This window comes from Phalaenopsis equestris, unplaced genomic scaffold, assembly GCF_001263595.1.
Source record: "Phalaenopsis equestris unplaced genomic scaffold, ASM126359v1 Scaffold000002, whole genome shotgun sequence".
NCBI lineage: Eukaryota > Viridiplantae > Streptophyta > Magnoliopsida > Asparagales > Orchidaceae > Phalaenopsis > Phalaenopsis equestris.
Genome location: NW_018164444.1, coordinates 45160549 through 45178129, shown reverse-complemented (window position 1 = coordinate 45178129; position 17581 = coordinate 45160549). Strand labels below are relative to the sequence as shown.

Genomic DNA, 17581 nt, shown 5'->3' with positions numbered 1-17581 from the left:
TATATTTGTTGTTTAGACTTAGCTTTGTTTTGTATATTGAGAGATTTGGTTCTCTAATTTGGTGCTCAAAGAGACCTATTTTATAATTCTTTTTGCAAGTGGTATGTTTATAGCTTGCTTAGGAAAAAAGTGGAATTTCCCTCGATAATCGTGTCTTGCTAAAGTCGAAATTTCTTGGTTCTCTTTGCTATTTCAACCTAGACAACCGTCAAATGACTCTTATCCCCTTCCAAACATTGTCAACCTCCCATATTCTCATCCCATTGCTATTCTGCAACCACCTCCCCTATCGTGACCCTGGAGCTTAGAATTAACCAATACAGGAATAGACAGTCGGACGATATGAATTAAAATTTCAATATTTGTCTACAGATGAAAGAGCCATTAAAATTAAAGCAATATATTTAAAATTACCTCGTTACTGATTGCATGTGTCTTCTAGAAATGTTACTCTTCTAACGCTCATCGTTAATTTTTTAATTAACCTGAGAAAATAATTTAAATGTAACTGTGAACTAAACAAGTCAGTGAATACTCATACTCTTATACTAGAAAAAAGAAATCAAAATATATATCAGGTAAACCTTTAATAAATCAATATAAACATTTAACATATTATTTAAATGAATTACTATATCAATATCATGTCAATATCATTGTCATAGGAGCATCGTCTAAAAATTCTTATTTAAGACATATCAATATCAATATCTTTTTCATATACGTGCACAGATACTTTAGTGTTCCCCCACTAGTATCATCAATGGGTGACTCTATCATAGTAAGTTATGTATATACAAGCAATCCACATAAACATATAATTCATAATAATATGACCAATAAGAAAAAAAAATCTCAATCAGAATAAAACATGCATAAGTGTCATTAACTGCAAAATAATTGAGAAAAAAAAAACTATTACCATAAATTAAAAGTACGAGCACTCACCTCGATGTCGATTGAATTATTATTTAATTTGTCTTAACGTCGACTCCTTCAAAATTGGAAGTCTAAAATAAATGTGGCCCGACCATCAATACGCAGATATTTTATGCTCCAAAAGATTGCCAAAAACTTGACCCAAATTATATTTAGCGATTAGTGTGAATATATAAAATGATTTCAAAAAGACAAAATAAGCATTTACATTATGGGTACTATGCAAGTATACACATCGTTTCAAGTAATATAGAATTTTCTTTAAAAATCTCAATATCGAACCCACAGGGAAAGCTGTAACTTCTTAATAATGACTTAAAAAAACTTATATCTAAATTGTAAATAAAAATGATAGGAGAATAGTGTCGAAATTTTTGTAAATGATTAAAACTAAATTTATGTGCAATCTCAATTTAAGAAGAAAGTAAGAACAAAGTTTAAAAAACTAATAAAGTTTAAAAGAGTTCAAGTATTAAGAAAAGATCTTTCCCATTGCAAAGAGATCTTAATCAGTGTAGGAATTGAATGATTAAAATATGAAATAATGTATTGTGATAAATAGGAACATATATATTATTTACCCCCTCTCGATGCTAGCAAAAAATATTGGCTAACCTTAAGTTTGTTCCACCTTGTGTAATAATGTTGAGTAGATCCTAGCCTCTCCCTTCTAGATTACTCACTATGTCCTCTCTATAGAACCTACAAGGGACTCTTAGATTCAAACTCAAGTTTGAATTGAAAAAATAATCTAGTCTGTCATCTTAGAAACATCAATTCTACGCCCATCAAAACTTATCTCCCTATCTATTTGCACTTTTGCTCGGATAATCACAATGACTCTTTCCAAAGTTAAGTGTGATACCCACTAATTGAGTGAAATCACAACCCTCTCAAGTTATTATGTTTGCAACAAATTTTAACAGTACAAATGGTCAGTTTGTAAAGTAAATTAAGAACCGGTAAAAATATCATCATAAATTTTAAATTAAAAAGAAATTTTTAAATCATTATCATCCCACATGATTAATTCCAATATGCAAGGAGAAAAAAAACTACTCAGAATTCATTGAGATAAAACAAAAATACATGATTTGTATTGAAAATCAAGCCTTAACAGCAAAAACTCAAACACAAATACAAAATACTTATTTTATGTCTTCTCCCCAAGCAATTCCTGAGTTTCCTTCAAGCAATCTCCAAACTCTTCTTACACAACCAAAGATTAACAAATATGAATTCATGTACCCACTAGAGCCTCTCTAACCCTCTTCTCTCGCCCCTTCCAAAGCCCCCATTTAATAGAACTCTGAAAATAACCAAGGGGTACTTGGTCACTTCAAGTACCCCTTCAAAATTCATCCAAATTCATTGCATCTTCTAGAGAAACCATTTCTGGCGCTACGACGCCACTCTAGGGCGCTATGGCACCCATCACGTCCTCAAACTGACGCTATGGCGCCAAAGGCTGGCGTTATGGTGTCATAAGATGTGTCATTTTGCTCCATTTTACCCTCGTTTTCTCTAAATATTTCATTCATCGTACCTGAAATCAAAAACATGCAAAATACATTCATTTAAAGTGCAACATAATCAAAATTGTGCATAAAATGAACATTAAATGCATATTAAAAATAAGTAATTTTAAGGTGTATCAATATGGTAAAAAATTTAATTAATTTATTATTTTAATAAACTATTAGCTTTCTCGTATTTAAGTATTAAATTTCTATTATTTTACATCGAGTAATTTTAATTAATTAATTATATATAACTGATGGTCGAGCCCTAAACCACGCGAGATCTTCACCTTTGTTCACGCAAGATCCTCCTTACCCGCATGCAAGAGGCTCCCTCGATGCTTCCTCCTTCGACTTCAGCTCCCTTTTTTCTCCTCTACAACACTGGTGGTGCCTCTATTACTTTAAATGCGACTCAATCCAACACCACACGTACGTCCCTTCTTCAACTTGCCTTGCTCGGCCTCCTCAACAACCAGTCTTTATCACTTTCATCTCGCCTCCTCTGCTTACGACGATGTCACGATAAAACCCCAGAGTCACGCCTCTACTCAACCATGCCTCCTCCGGCAGCATCCCTTCTCTCGACTCTACAAGTAAGTTAACTTGCCTCTACCTTTTCATCTACAAGTGAATTTATATAAAAAAAAATATCTTCGGCATATACCCTCTCATTTCACCTTCCCCCTTTGGCATTCCGACTATTCAGGTCTTCTTCTTTTCCTTTGGTTCCCTCAACTTCTCGTTCCCTCTTCTTCGATTCTTCATTACTCCTCCCTCCAAATAACGGAACCCGGACGTTACATCCCCGCTACATCCATTTCCTAAACGCCTCTAGGAACCGTAGAACGGTGTTACATGCTTTTATATTTTACTAAATTAACTCCATATGCCTATTTAAATCAAAACAAAACAATATAAAATAGCTTAAACTCAACTCTGATGTCACCATTACATGTTTATGAGATAAATAGTGATTATTGATAACATAAACATCGTTAATCAAAATTTAAAGTACATATAAATACACACGCAAACATGCTAACCTAATGAAGCCTAGAGGCAGATAGCCTAACTTAATTAACGAGTAAAGCCACCAATAATGACAAGAAAAGCGGACTCCCTGTACAAAATTAGGGCATAAACATATCCAAAATGCCTATAGAACTACTTAAACATACAAATTTGGCTTAACAAGAAATGAGAATTACCAGCTTCATTAAATATTGTGTAGACCCATGTGAAGGGCAGCAGCATAATCCCCAAATTGGATATCAGTTGGAGGAACCATTTCAAAAGCATAACAGATTGGTCTACAGACCTGCATCGGCCTTGCAATCCCACAGGAATCTGAGAAACTACCAAAATTTGCCTCGTCAAATGGAGCTGATTCGGTGAGGAAAAAGAAACAATCCCTGGCTAGCCTTTCAACCTGAAAACAGTTCAGTCATATGTTGTGCAGGCAAATTATTTAAAAAGCATGGAAGATGTATCGATGTTGTCATCATAAATTGAAAGATAAATCACAAATATCAAAGAAACTGATGAAACATGTTTGAACTAAGGTTTGATATGGCTTATGATGAATTATAATTAGTCTAAAATGTCATCATCACCACCATAGCTTTGTAAGATGATTCTTGCGGAATTCATTCTTTTTGACATTCTCAACACTTAGTTTAAACGCCTCCTTATTTCACATACTGTTATGAGGTTACTTTTGTCCACTTCTTACTTCAGATCTTTCTGTCGTTAACATTGTTCATTATGCAACATAGCACATGCCCAAATAACTAAAATCCCTTTTCTTCTTTTTTCTCATTAGCAGTAAACAAAACTCCCTTCGACTTGCTATGAGCTGTTCCTCAAAGCCACTGCTTAGCCTTCTGAAAGAGAAAATGACACAAATCCCTATCATAATTTCTTCACAAAATCACATTCTACATTCAAAATCCCTTCTCCCTTCAATCATCTGATATCTAACAGTTCAAATAAAAAAATAAAAAGAAAAAATCAATCAATTTCAAAGTAGATAAAATAATAGATCAAATTTATAACGGCTCCAACAATTTTCAATAACATTCATTAAATCACACTTGCTCTTGTGCTCAACATGAGCTTTCAATCATTGTTCCTCTTAGGTACCTCAATAGTAGACAACTAGCTCTTTTGGTTCAGTATTAAGAGTATAAATGAAAACAAATACATGAATTTAATTTGACAATTGTTCCGTACGAGAAAAACCCCATCAACAATGCCACCCCAGTCCACTGACACATCCCATCTTACAAGAGCATGCTCATCCTCCAACGCTACCCATGTTCCTCAACACTAGCCACGTCCCACAATGTCACAACTAACCCTCAACGCCACCACCATAAGCCAACATGGCCCATCCTACAATGATTCCCACAATTCTATACAATTCATGTCACCCGGGTTTACACTTGCCACCAACATTATTGTCATCCACGAACAACATAACCAACTCCTAATGCCATCATGACGTCGCCAACCTATAACTCTAATCTAGTTTTTCTATTAAATAAATATTTTTAGGTTTATTTATGATATTAATGTATTAAAACAGATAAGTTATTAATAAATATGGATCCTGAATCCATGCAATAAAACACAATTATTTAACAACCAAATAAATAGTCCTTAGAAATTAAAATTCATTGTATTCTTTTATTCTACTATTATCTCAATAGGCAAATAGTATGGACCTAAAACTTTCTTTTATATGCATCTTAGGATATAGTATCAATGAATTGGGTACTTAATAATTTCTATTAGATTTCACCACATTATTAAAATTAGAGGGTTCATTTAGTTAATTCTAAAATAGACTTTTTCATCTTTCATTATCTCTTTTATATTTAAACAATATCCTGATATGTACAGGTTTAATACTCTCCATTGAAATCTAAACATTTCGTTTCTTTTGCCTAACCAATTCTATATAACTAACTTTCTACCATAACACTTGACATAGTGAAAAGTATTAAAGTTAAGTCTTTGACCGTGATTGTTACCATCTTTCCAGTACATAGAAAGTTTTGTATGATTGTATCAATAAAATTATTTGTGGCCATCTATTAAAAGAACATTTGATAAATTTTCTTAGTTGTATTTTATCTTGCTGCTCTCACAAAAAAGAAAAAAAAAACCCTCTGTTGTAATTTTTTAATATAATGAGACATTTTGTCTAGCATTAATTTTGATTAAACTTAAAAATTTCAATTGGCACTTTCAAAAACCTAATTTCACATAGTGAGAACTTACCCTAATTACAAGAACTATCAGCTTATCAAACCAAAAAGAAAACAAACATTTATGAATATCATTTAATTGCATTCCCAAAAAAAGAGAAAAGTGTCAAAATAATTCTCTCACTCTTTGCAGGGAGTCATTTTAATTTCATGGTGTGTAAAGTGTCAAGTTAGTCCTAAAAATTTTTCAATATGGGCTGAAATAGTAAAATAGTCTACAAAGAGGACTATTTCAGCCTGAAATTAAAGTTTATGGATTAATTTGACCATTTTATACTCTGCGACTAAAATGGGCCAATGTAAACGGTCAAGAGGCTATTTTGTCACTTTGCTCCCCAGAAAAATGATGTTAAAGCATATTTGTTCATTATTCTGCAGTGTACACATCTAAAATGAATGATGAACTTTGCATTGCATGTTATTAATATCTAGGTAGAGAGGATAAGAATAAAAACTGACACTAATGGATGTTTAACATCCTTAGTCCTCAACAAAACTATAAAGCCTGCAATAGTACCTGACACTGAGCAAACCTGATGTTGTTCATTATGATAATTGGCCGAAGTTTGGTCAAGCTATCAGCCAAAATTCGAACAGCAAGAAACTCTAAGAAGTTCTGCAATTCAAGAATATCTGAATGCTCAGCCTCATAATCAACAAACCATAAGACTGAATGGATTTCTTTCCAAGGGATAAATGTATCTCCTTTAGCTCCAATAATAATTTGAGATGGACGTATGACATTCCATAGTACCCTGACACCAGTTGGAAAAGCATTGATGCATGAAGAATCTTGATGTCTTGTTGTAGCATATATCTTTTTCGGACTTAGGCATTGCGAAAGATTTGGTGTAAAATGCAAATTTTTATCATTAAGCACAAGCACACAACCATCAACAGTTGAAGGCAGAAGTTGAAGAAAAGAATAACCAGTCGTAACTTCATCTTCTTGAAAACAGCTATTGGGTGGAGTAGCAGACAAAATCCTAGAGCCATAATCATGCAAAAAGAAACAAGAATTGCCATAACGACATCCCTGTTGTTAAAAACAAATCAGTGGGAATCAATAATACATAAATCAACATACATAACGAAATCAAAATACTTAATGTTTGCATTCTCCATAAGAAAAATATTCCATAATGCAGAATTCAACTCCAATTAAATGAAAAATTCATTATATTTGAAATAGTCTACGACTTAATATGTTTCAAACCGTCTAAAGTGCATTATGCTAGAGCAGAAAAAAGGTTAGCAAAAATGCCACAGATAAAAAATGCCACAGATAATATAGGTGTACAAAAATCTATATCATCACTAGTTTCCACAGAGCCACTTAATCATACATAGCAGATAAGAATATGATGTGGTGGATGAGTCTCTTACATCTATATACATTATTATCAAGAACTCGATCAGATATGAAAAAATTAAAAAAGTTCCCTCACCTTCACCCTCAGCGGAGGAATTCTCGCAGGCTCTAGACAATTATCTTACCGCTCACCAACAATCTTCATCCCAAAATAACTACCTTGAGTTTAAACTCAAGGAACTACAAAAAGCATCTTAAATTAGACTTTAATGCAACCTCCTTCACTTACATGAGTAACCACAAAAAATATATCAGAAAAAATCACTATCTCATACAAGGTTATAGGTACATACATGTTCAAGTGATTCTTCCCATTCAGCCATGGCCAACCAATATTCTTATTTGGTTGTTCCAGTTAGGAGCTTACTAGTTGATGGTTACAACTTTTCAGTTTTCCTAGTGAAAAAAAAGCAGCAAAACAAATTCTCCCGGGATCATCTATAAAAGTACATCCAAAGTCAAGCTCCAAAGAAATAACCAACGCCACCATGCCCCTACAACTAACGATACAAATAATATGAGAAATAGTTCGACAAGTACATATCATAACTATTAGATTTATTGGCTTTTCACAAGGCAGAAGATTGAGAACGGGGAAGCTAAAAGTTGATTGCACCCGGTTTGGTGCTCTGGGAAAGAAAACCGGTATTATAATGAGAGATTTGAACTATATATATATATATATATGTAATTATTATGTATAAATGCTTATGTAAAATTGCATATTCGGATACATAGAGCCAGACAATTGGCCTACTCGGATGTATGCATGCAAGTTGCAATAGTGAATAATATTATTCTAGTAATGTTTACAGTTACATTAAACCATACCAGATGGTCATACATGTTGTGCCTATCAGTAACTTCCAAAACAGTGGTATGCAAAAGCAAATCTATGACAAATATTCCCATGATAAATGAACTAGCTTTTGCTAGAGATAACAAAAATCATCAATGCACAAGAATGTTCCAGGTTTCAGAATGTTGAAAGAATTTTTTTCAAATCATCAAAACAGAAAGCGAGGTTCACATAGAAAAGGGCAGATGGGCCAACAAAAGAAAAAGAAAAAGTCTAAGAATGCTTTGTACCTGAAATGTAAGAAAAAAATTGCATACAGGTTTTTTGGCCTGAAGCGAATGAGAGTAATAGCATTCATCCCCTCGGTTGCATCCTCCATTGAGAAAGAATTTGCACATAGTTGCTTCTGTTGATTTTGTGACACCACCAACAGTTTCACCGTGATACTCAATCGTATCATCTATATACTGCATTTTTATCTTTAAAAAGGAAAAAAAAAATGAAAGCGCGCAGCAAAGTTCATATTGCAAAAACAAAAACTTTAAAAACCTGAGTTATACCTCTTTTATTAGGTCCCTGAACTTCTCAGCGACTGTTGCTGATTGAAAGTCCCCTGGAGCGACAAAAGGTACAGCAAGACATCTCATTGCATCAGAAGAGTTGCTATTTTCATTAGCATAAGAATCAGACGTCTCGTTCAATACAGGGCCATCACCATCCTCAGAAGGCTTGGATTGCAGAAGGCAAATATGCTTAAATGTGTAAGGTTCGAGATAAGTTGGAAATTCATTGCTTATAAAAAATTCTGGCCGGAAACGGTGCAAACCATTAATTATATCATCATCTGAAGAAAATACAAATATAGGTTAGTGAAATGAACGTGTAGCCAGGTTTTAGCCATAAGCTAACACAAACATATCCACACATGCATAGAGGTGCAACACAATAAAGAAATAAAAAATACAAAAATACTTAAAACTAATTGTCAAATCAAGGCACTTACAAATCTCAGAGATATTATGCAGTGACCCCGACGAAAGATTGTGAAACAAGCACCATTCCTCTTCAAGTTTGGAGATTATAGTTCTTGATGTTTTGAGATCATCAATATTGACAACTTGCCTTAGTCGTTCTAGTCGAAATTTATCCTAAGGGATAGAAAAACAAAATTAATGATAAAAAATAACAAAAAGAAAAAAAAGCAGAAGGACAAATGCAGCGAATACAAAGAAATATACTTGCAAAGTTCACCTTAAATGGTTAACATGCTATGTTCGGAATTTTTCTTGTTTTATATCAGATTGACAGACTGCTTTAAAATAGTTTTCTGCCTATCCTAATAAAAAGATGAGGGAGAGATAGTGGAGGTTTCAGCACAAGGTAGAAAATTGAAGGATAAGCAATAGCATACACACATAGTAAAACTAAAATACAATTTTCCACCTCCATTTATGCAAAGCATGTCTTATTGGGTTCAGCCTCTGTAGCCTGATGATTAGGACTGGCCTCCAATAAAAAAGGTTTAGGACTGAAATTTGGCATGTTTATGAAGCAGCTGATTGGCTATATATTTTTCATCATAAAGTACACTATGAAATTAAGACTTTAAATTAGATTAGCAAACTATCTCAAAAATACCAGATTGGTGGCATTAAAAAAAAAGGGATTCAGTCAATAGGATTCTTTGTCAATGCATGAACTTCAAAATCCAAATGCTCAACTAAAGCTTGAAACAGCATACAAACAACGAAAGCCACCACCCACTCAGGCTTATGTACCTTGAAAACACGCTGCCAAAACTGGTAGGCACACAAGTTTGCCGCAAACAATAACTCTTTCTTTCCATTTTGAAGAAAGGTACTGTTCATGCCCGCAAAGTAACTATTAACATACTCTGTACACTGTAGCAGGCACAAAATAATTAAATAATGAAATATAATCGAGAAATCTCCAACCACTTAAACTGAGGATCGTATACCAAAATTTGTTGTCCAAAAGGTTGTCGGAAGAGGCTGGATATCCATTAAAATACTGATCAAGATTCCTTCTCTTACGAATCCAATCTCGCCAAACTTGAGAGCAAGCAGAGAGGCATCAAAAGACAATGGCAAGCTATCAAGCAATCGCCCATAGAATGTTGCTTCAAAGCGAGACCTATGAGACTGGATTTTTTCAAGTGCATGAATATGAACAAGCAAACTAATAGCATCTTCAACTGTTTTAGGATCTGGTGGATCGAGAACCTTCTGCAACAACCCTTAAGAGGAGCAAAAAGGAAACATCAGCCTACCTATGTAGCATGCATTGAACGTAATAGCTAAGTACATAATAATAATAGTAATAATAACAATTATTATTATTATTAGTAGTATTATTATTATTAAAATAATAATAACAATAGAAGTAATCATACAACAACAAGTCTTTACCCTACTAAGTGGGGTCGGCTACATGAATCCTTCTTCATCATTGTGTCCTATTGAGTGACATATTTTCATTTAATTCTAATAGATTAAGATCATTTTTTATACAATACCCCAAGTCTTTTTAGGTCTACCTCTGTCTTTCTTAACATAAGTCAAATCTAAAACATTTACTCTTCTGACCGGATCATCAAATGGTTGATGTTTAATGTGACAACCCTCTCTAATTTTGTCTGCCACTAGAACTACACCAACTCTATCACAGATATGTTCATTTCACATTTTGTCTCTAAGTGTCAAGCCACTCATTTAACTAAGAAGTCATATCACAGCAACACTTAATTATGTTTTGTGTTTTTCTTTTAAAGGCCAACATTCTACGCCATAGAGCATTATATGTCTCACCACCATTTTATAAAATTTTTCTCAAGTCTAAGCACTACTTTTCTAGCACACAATAGTCCCAATGCATTTCTCCACTTCAACCAAACAACATGAATTCTACTAATAACATCTCCATTTATATCACCATCACATTGAAGAATAGACCCAAGATATCTAAAAAGTTTACACCTTTTAATGATTTGATCACCCATAGTTACAGCTCTGCCACTAAAGCTACTATATACTAAAATTACAATTCATGTAGTCAATTTTTTATTTACCCAAACAAAGGCCATTAGACTCCAATGTAGACCTACACAATTCAAGTTTTTCCTAAACTCTTTCTCTAGTCTTATCCACAAGAAGTATACCATTAGCGAAAAGCATACACCAATGTACATCCTTCTGTAAATCTCAAGTGAGAAGACTCATAACTAAAGCAAAAATATATGGGTTTAAAGTTGATCCCTTATGTAATCCAACTGAAATAAGAAAATACTTCGTCAATCCTCCTTCTGTTGAACACAAGTAACAGCTCTAATATACATATTTTTAATGACTTGAATATAAGCATATCAACATGTTTCTTCTCTAGAACTTTCCAAAGAACTTCTCTTGAAACCTTATCGTAAGTTTTTTTTAATCAATAAGAATCATATGTAGATCATCCTTATACTCTCCGCACTTCTCCGTCAAACCACTCAATAAGACTAAAGCTTCCATAGTAGACCTGCTCAACATAAATCCAAATTGATTATAAGAAATCATTGTATCACGTCTTAACTTATACTCAATTACCCTCTCCCAAAATATTAAAGTATGAAACATCAACTTAATTCCTCTATAATTTTCATACTCATGTGCATCCCTTTATTCTTAAAAATAGGGACAAAAAATACTCTTCCTCCACTCATCATGCATCTTTTCAGTTCTTAAAATAAAGTTTAGTAAGTCATGAAACTCTCAAATCTCCTAAATATTCTCACACTTGAATGGAGATATCATCCGGTCCTACTGATTTTTCACCCTTGATTTTCTTTAAAACCTCATCAACTTATTGTCTACCAATGCGACAGTAAAAATAAATATTTTATTATTATTAATAATATTAAGATAACTAAAATTGATCGTATTTTTAGAAACTTGATTGAAAAGTTTATCAAAAAAGCTCACCCATCTTTGTTAAAAATATTCCTCTAAGAAAAACGCTTTTTGATTTTCATCCTTAATACATTTTATTTAAAATAAATCTTCACTTTTCTTTTCTCTTTGTTTAACCAGATTATACATATATTTTTCACTCACTTTAGTATCTATTTTATTGAAAAGAATACTAAAAGTAGAATTTTTAGCGTCGCAAGTTGTTCACTTAGACTCTTTGCGGACCACCATAAATTTTTCCCGTTCTCTAAGCTTTTCCATTTAAACTAATTTTTATAATACAATTTTTTATATTTTATCATTTTTTGCACCTTATTATTCCAGCACAAATTATTCTTATTTATAAAAATGTTTCATTTTGATTCTCCATGTACATCTTTTGTCACTTGTTTAATATTGTTTGTTACTTCATCCCACATAAAGCTTCTTCATCGACATCCCAAATCTTCAAATATTAAAGTTTACTTATAAAAATAATTTTATTTGTTTTTTAGGTGTCCCCATCTAATTCTATGGCAATGTTTTATTATATTTTTTTCTTATAACTCATATTAAATTTCAAAACTAATAATCAATGTTAAATGCTTAAATTTTCACTTGGAATGACCTTATAATTTTTACATTATCAACAATAACTTTTTCACATAAGAGAATAATTAATGTGTTTTATTAGATTCATTCTTATAAGTAATAATATATTCATCTTTTTTTCTTAAATAAAATATTAGCAATAACAAAATCATACGCAACAATGAAATTTAATATGATTCTACCTTCTTCATTAATCACTCTAAAACCGTAGTCACCATGACTTTTTAAAATCTTCTACAATTCTACCAACATGTCCATTTAAATCTCATCCAATAAAAATTTTTTCTTCCAGGGTATCATTTGTATTAATTCTTCTAAGTCATTCTAGAATTTTTCTTTTAAACTTATATCTAAAGCTACTAGAAGAGCATAAACACTTAAACATTAAAATCTTAGTATCAACAATAACTTATAGGGTTATAATTTTATCTATAATTTTATTAATTTTTACAATATTTTCTTTTAAACTCTTATTTATAATTACACATACACCATTTCTAGTGTGACACATATTTGCATATCAAAGTTTAAAACCTAAGTTATCATTCTCCTTAGTCTTTTCTCCAACTCATTTAGTTTCTTCAATATATAAGATATTTATCTCCTCATGAACCAAAATATCAACTAATTTTATTAATTTACATATGAGAGTACATATATTCCAAGATTTTATCATAATATTAGTTTCATGGACCAACTTCTTTGCCTATATCAATCCGTAATGTGAAAGTTTTGCTTATTTGACACTACACCAGAGTGCTGATGTAACAACTATTGCACATTTTTCACTGTATTCAGGTCATACAACTCGTCACTTCTAAGGGACACCCGACATTTACATAAGGATTTAAAAGTTTCATGTCATGATTTCTCAACAAAAATCTAATGCTGGTTATCGACTACCTAAAGCAACCCTCCACTTTTCGCATCTGAGGCTTAAAACCCGACAATGAAAGTGTTAATAACAAAAAAATAATAATAAAATAAAATAAAATATATAAATAAAAGGAAAATTTTGAAACGTCAAGGAAAACTATTTCAATGATCTTTTAATTAAGAGATGAATGTCTCCAATGTTTCTGCTCAGATGTTGTAACAAAGGAGAGAACAAGTGAAAGCAGAAAACTAAAGCTTGGGTGTGTGAGAAAGAGAAGAATAGATTTGTCACGACGCAGCCAGAGGATTGAAATTAATCAAGGCAGGAAGAGATGGTCGGACGACCGAAAAAAAAATATTCTTTAACTAACAATTTAATAAATGAAAGAGCCACTAAGAAAAATGAATTAAAGTAAAACAATTAAATTTTACCTTATTTTTTATTGTCCATGTAATCTATTAAGATTTTCTTATCTATCATTCATTTTTTAGAAAATTAATTAAACCTAAAAAGTTAGGGAAAACAACAGTTAGGTAAACAATGATAATGAACACTCATACTCCTAAACTATAATAATTGAATAAAAAAGTAGACAATATGCATGTCAATTAAACTGTGTATAAATATTGACAAATTGTACTATCTAACATGATCGTTCAAGATGATTTTAAACACACCGTGAAATACTATATTGATTACATATCAATATTTTTTTTAATATGTAAACAACCGTCACAAAAGAACAGTCTAAAAATTATATCACTTAAGATTCATCAATATCAATAAACTTTTCCATTTACGTGCACAAATACCTTAACTTTCCCCAACTAGGACCACACGAAGTGACCCATCATATCCAAACATACATATGCAAGCAATCAAAATAGTAAATCTCATTCTTATCATATCATTCAATAACCTGGACTATACATGTGAAAAACATGCAAATATCAGTAACGCTCGATATGATCAAAATGAATTGAAGAGTCGGTAAAATCTATCTAAGCAAGTCATAGAGTGAATCAAACATAGAAAAAAGTATAAGTACTCACCTTGCTTTTAAAAGATTTTTTCTTGCTCTTGAACTTGTACCAATTCTTTCAAATTAACACCAATAAAATACAAAATATTCAATAATTTATTTATTTAATTTAATTTTAATTTAATTATTACTTATTGTTGTATTACATTATTTTATCTAGAGATTTTAAATACCTAAATTTTAAGTTTAATCATTACATAAATATTAATAATAAATATTACTATATTATACAAAATACTTTTGGAAATAAAATTCTAACATATCCTGTTGTCGCCAACTTTTCTTCATCTAAAAGTGAGACTTTTGTAGCCTGAAATCAATGCACTTAAATTTTAACATTTAACAAAAAAAACTTAAATATATATATGATTTTCAATTAAATAATTTAATTAATATACTGAAAACTCACCTTAACTTTGGCCCACAGACACTTCCTCCTCCTTTCTTCTCCTTCGCTCGGTAGCTCAGGATCGGGTGTTACTGCGTGTGTAGGCTCTTCTCCTGCACACCTCCTCCTCTCTGCTCTCAAGCACAAGAACTCCCTCTCCTCTTAATTCATTCGATCGGCAAAGGCATCACTCCTCTCCCAGTAGTTCGATTTATTTTAGCACAAAACCTAGCCTCCTTCTTCGACTTCTTCTCTTCCTTCAGCTCCTTTGGCGTCAATTAACCACGCAAGCACCCACACAAGTAACCCTTCTTCTTTGATATCAACACAACCCAACATGATTTGCAGGTCGTCTTCCTTCCTCACCACGAGACTAAGAGCCTCACGATGCTTCCTTCCAGCATTGCAATTGAGGTTGTTTGGTTTTTGCTTGGTTTGGCATAGGGCATCAGCTCAGGTACTGATATTTCTTCTGCTTCCTTCACTCGAATCAATGGCATCTTCCTTCTTCTCCTTTGATACTTCTCCAACCGCTAAACCCTAAACCCTTGTGTTCATATTTGTTTAATCTCGCACTTCGTGTGTTAGGTAGAATGACATGAGGGAAGGTATTCGTCGTTTTGATTCTCATGAACGACATGTTTCATTTGTATAGCTCATTCTTTTATTTATTTATTTATTATTATTATTATTATTTTATTGATTATTACATAAACGATGCCACTGCAGTTGTGCGACTCATGTAAAGGAGAAGGAAGGTGAGCCATGTGTGAGGTGCTCGATTTCTCGCATGCGAGAGGTTGCCCAACCCTAGCCGAGGGACATCGAAGAGACGGAGAAGGAGAAGAACAAGGGTCCGATGTGGAAAAAGGTTTTGAATTGAAGACAGAAGCCTTTGGACAGCTTCAACGTGTGCAAACGAACATTGTAGTCACCTGTGCGTCCTCTGTACACAAAGGAAGAAAAGGAAGAAAAAGTTTTGTGTAGTTAGAAGAAAGCAGGGAGGGGTGTGAGCATCCTATCCGAAGGAAGGAGGAAGAAGATCGAGTCCTTGTGAGCGGAAAGCAAGTTACCGAGCCGAACTGAAAGGAAGGGTAAAGCTGCAACTTTTGTGTGGGAAGAAGGAAGTGTGAGGCATGAACAGGCATCGAACCACAAAACTGAACAACCCTAGCTTGTGGGTTAAGACTAGCAAGAAGGCTTTGCAGGCAAGTTAAGGGAGGAGGTCAATCCAAGAGCATATAAGAAAGTGTAAAAGAAAGGCTATTCATATTTGAGATTGATAAAAGATTGACGGCCTTAAAGGTGGAGGTAAGGATTTATGCTTATGAAGCGCGTAAATAAACACAAAGACAGACACAACACAATACGGAGACATACCATAACATAAAAAAATTGGACATGACAAACCATGGACATGTTTTTATATTATTCAATTATTAATATTAAATATATATTTTCTCATTACACATTATTAAAAATATCACAATACAAATTATGCAAGAATAAAATTTAACTTCATAAATTTAATTTATATTATAAAACTTCATTCTCATGAAAATTAATTTTTAAGACTAGAAATAATATATTTTAAAAGAATTCATCCAACGTATTTAAAAATCCTATAATTACAAAGAAGGAATTACCAATGTTTGGCTCTCACGAACATTAGATGAACATTTGATGCTCGATTTTGACAAATGCTAGATATAGTTTTAACATGACGAGAGATGGGGTGGCTTTAACTATGAAAAATAATTAAGATTAAATGTATATTTATAATTTTCTAATCTCATGCCCATTTTCTCAAAATCAACTTAAGCTCATGTCTAATGCGGTTATGAGGTGTGTCTCGAACGTGTTTGGGCTTGAAAAAATTCAGACTTACTATAGTGTCGAAGAAATGTTGGGGCATGTAGACAAGGGTACAACACATTTTTAGAAGTTCCGCTATGTAAGTTTATGCTTTTAATTATATAAGTTGTTTACTTTAAAAATCATTAAGTGGATAAATGGACGTTAAGAGTAGAATCAGTGGTTAGAATAGGAAAGGGCTTATGATTCAAAATATTGAGCAAGGTAAAATTATTTAAGTTAATTAGTCATTTGATTTAGCCAATTATTTTAGAATAAAGTTCTTAAATGTGTGTGTGTGTATTATGAAAAGCCCAAAGGCTGATTTTATTGAAAAAGAAAAGAATAAATAAAGGTTGTATGAGAAGAGTCCAAAAGAGACACCCTACTTATACGATACAAGTACAGTAATACCCCAACAAAAATATACAGATAGACTCAAAAAAATGTAAAACATGTAGAAAACATGTAGCTAGGGACGAGCCAGTTTAATCCTCCCTCTTCCTCTAGTTTTAGGAGTGGAACTAGATAACAAACTTTGAATAGTCGTGTCATTGTCAGGAGTCACCAAAGTATCATACATTTAAAACTTGTCATTCTTCATATGAGGACTGGCTCATGTGATCCTCGATCTGATTTGATATGCACCACATTCCTAGATCAGTTGGAAGAGCATCGGTTTTGTCTGTTATAAGTCCCCTCTGGTCTACGGTTCGAATCCCCCTTTACCTATGGAGTTAGTACTCGAGTGGTTAGGCGCATTAGGGGTGGTCGGGACTCATCTAATAACCTCCGATCATTTCTTTTGTGTGTGTGTGTGTGTCTATATATATATATATTAAAAATGGTGATATTTGAAAATATTGCTCCTCATGCGTGTTATCTGTTCCCATAGGGATCGAACCCGGTCACAGAAGTCTTACAACTGACAACGCATATATATATATATATATATA

At 32.8% G+C, this 17581-nt stretch overlaps 1 protein-coding gene across 1 annotated transcript in view; it reads right to left on the bottom strand.

Moving 5' to 3' along the window:
- Nucleotides 1–3402: 3402 nt before the first annotated feature.
- LOC110024942 (zinc finger CCCH domain-containing protein 4-like) overlaps nucleotides 3403–17581 on the bottom strand; it is a 110926-nt gene continuing 96747 nt past the window's right edge. The window contains 8 exon segments of the mRNA XM_020725144.1: nucleotides 3403–3891; nucleotides 6252–6770; nucleotides 8196–8384; nucleotides 8466–8749; nucleotides 8909–9053; nucleotides 9684–9806; nucleotides 9884–9908; nucleotides 9910–10162. Of these exon segments, the coding sequence (XP_020580803.1) occupies nucleotides 3679–3891; nucleotides 6252–6770; nucleotides 8196–8384; nucleotides 8466–8749; nucleotides 8909–9053; nucleotides 9684–9806; nucleotides 9884–9908; nucleotides 9910–10162 (1751 nt within the window). The 3' untranslated portion in view covers nucleotides 3403–3678.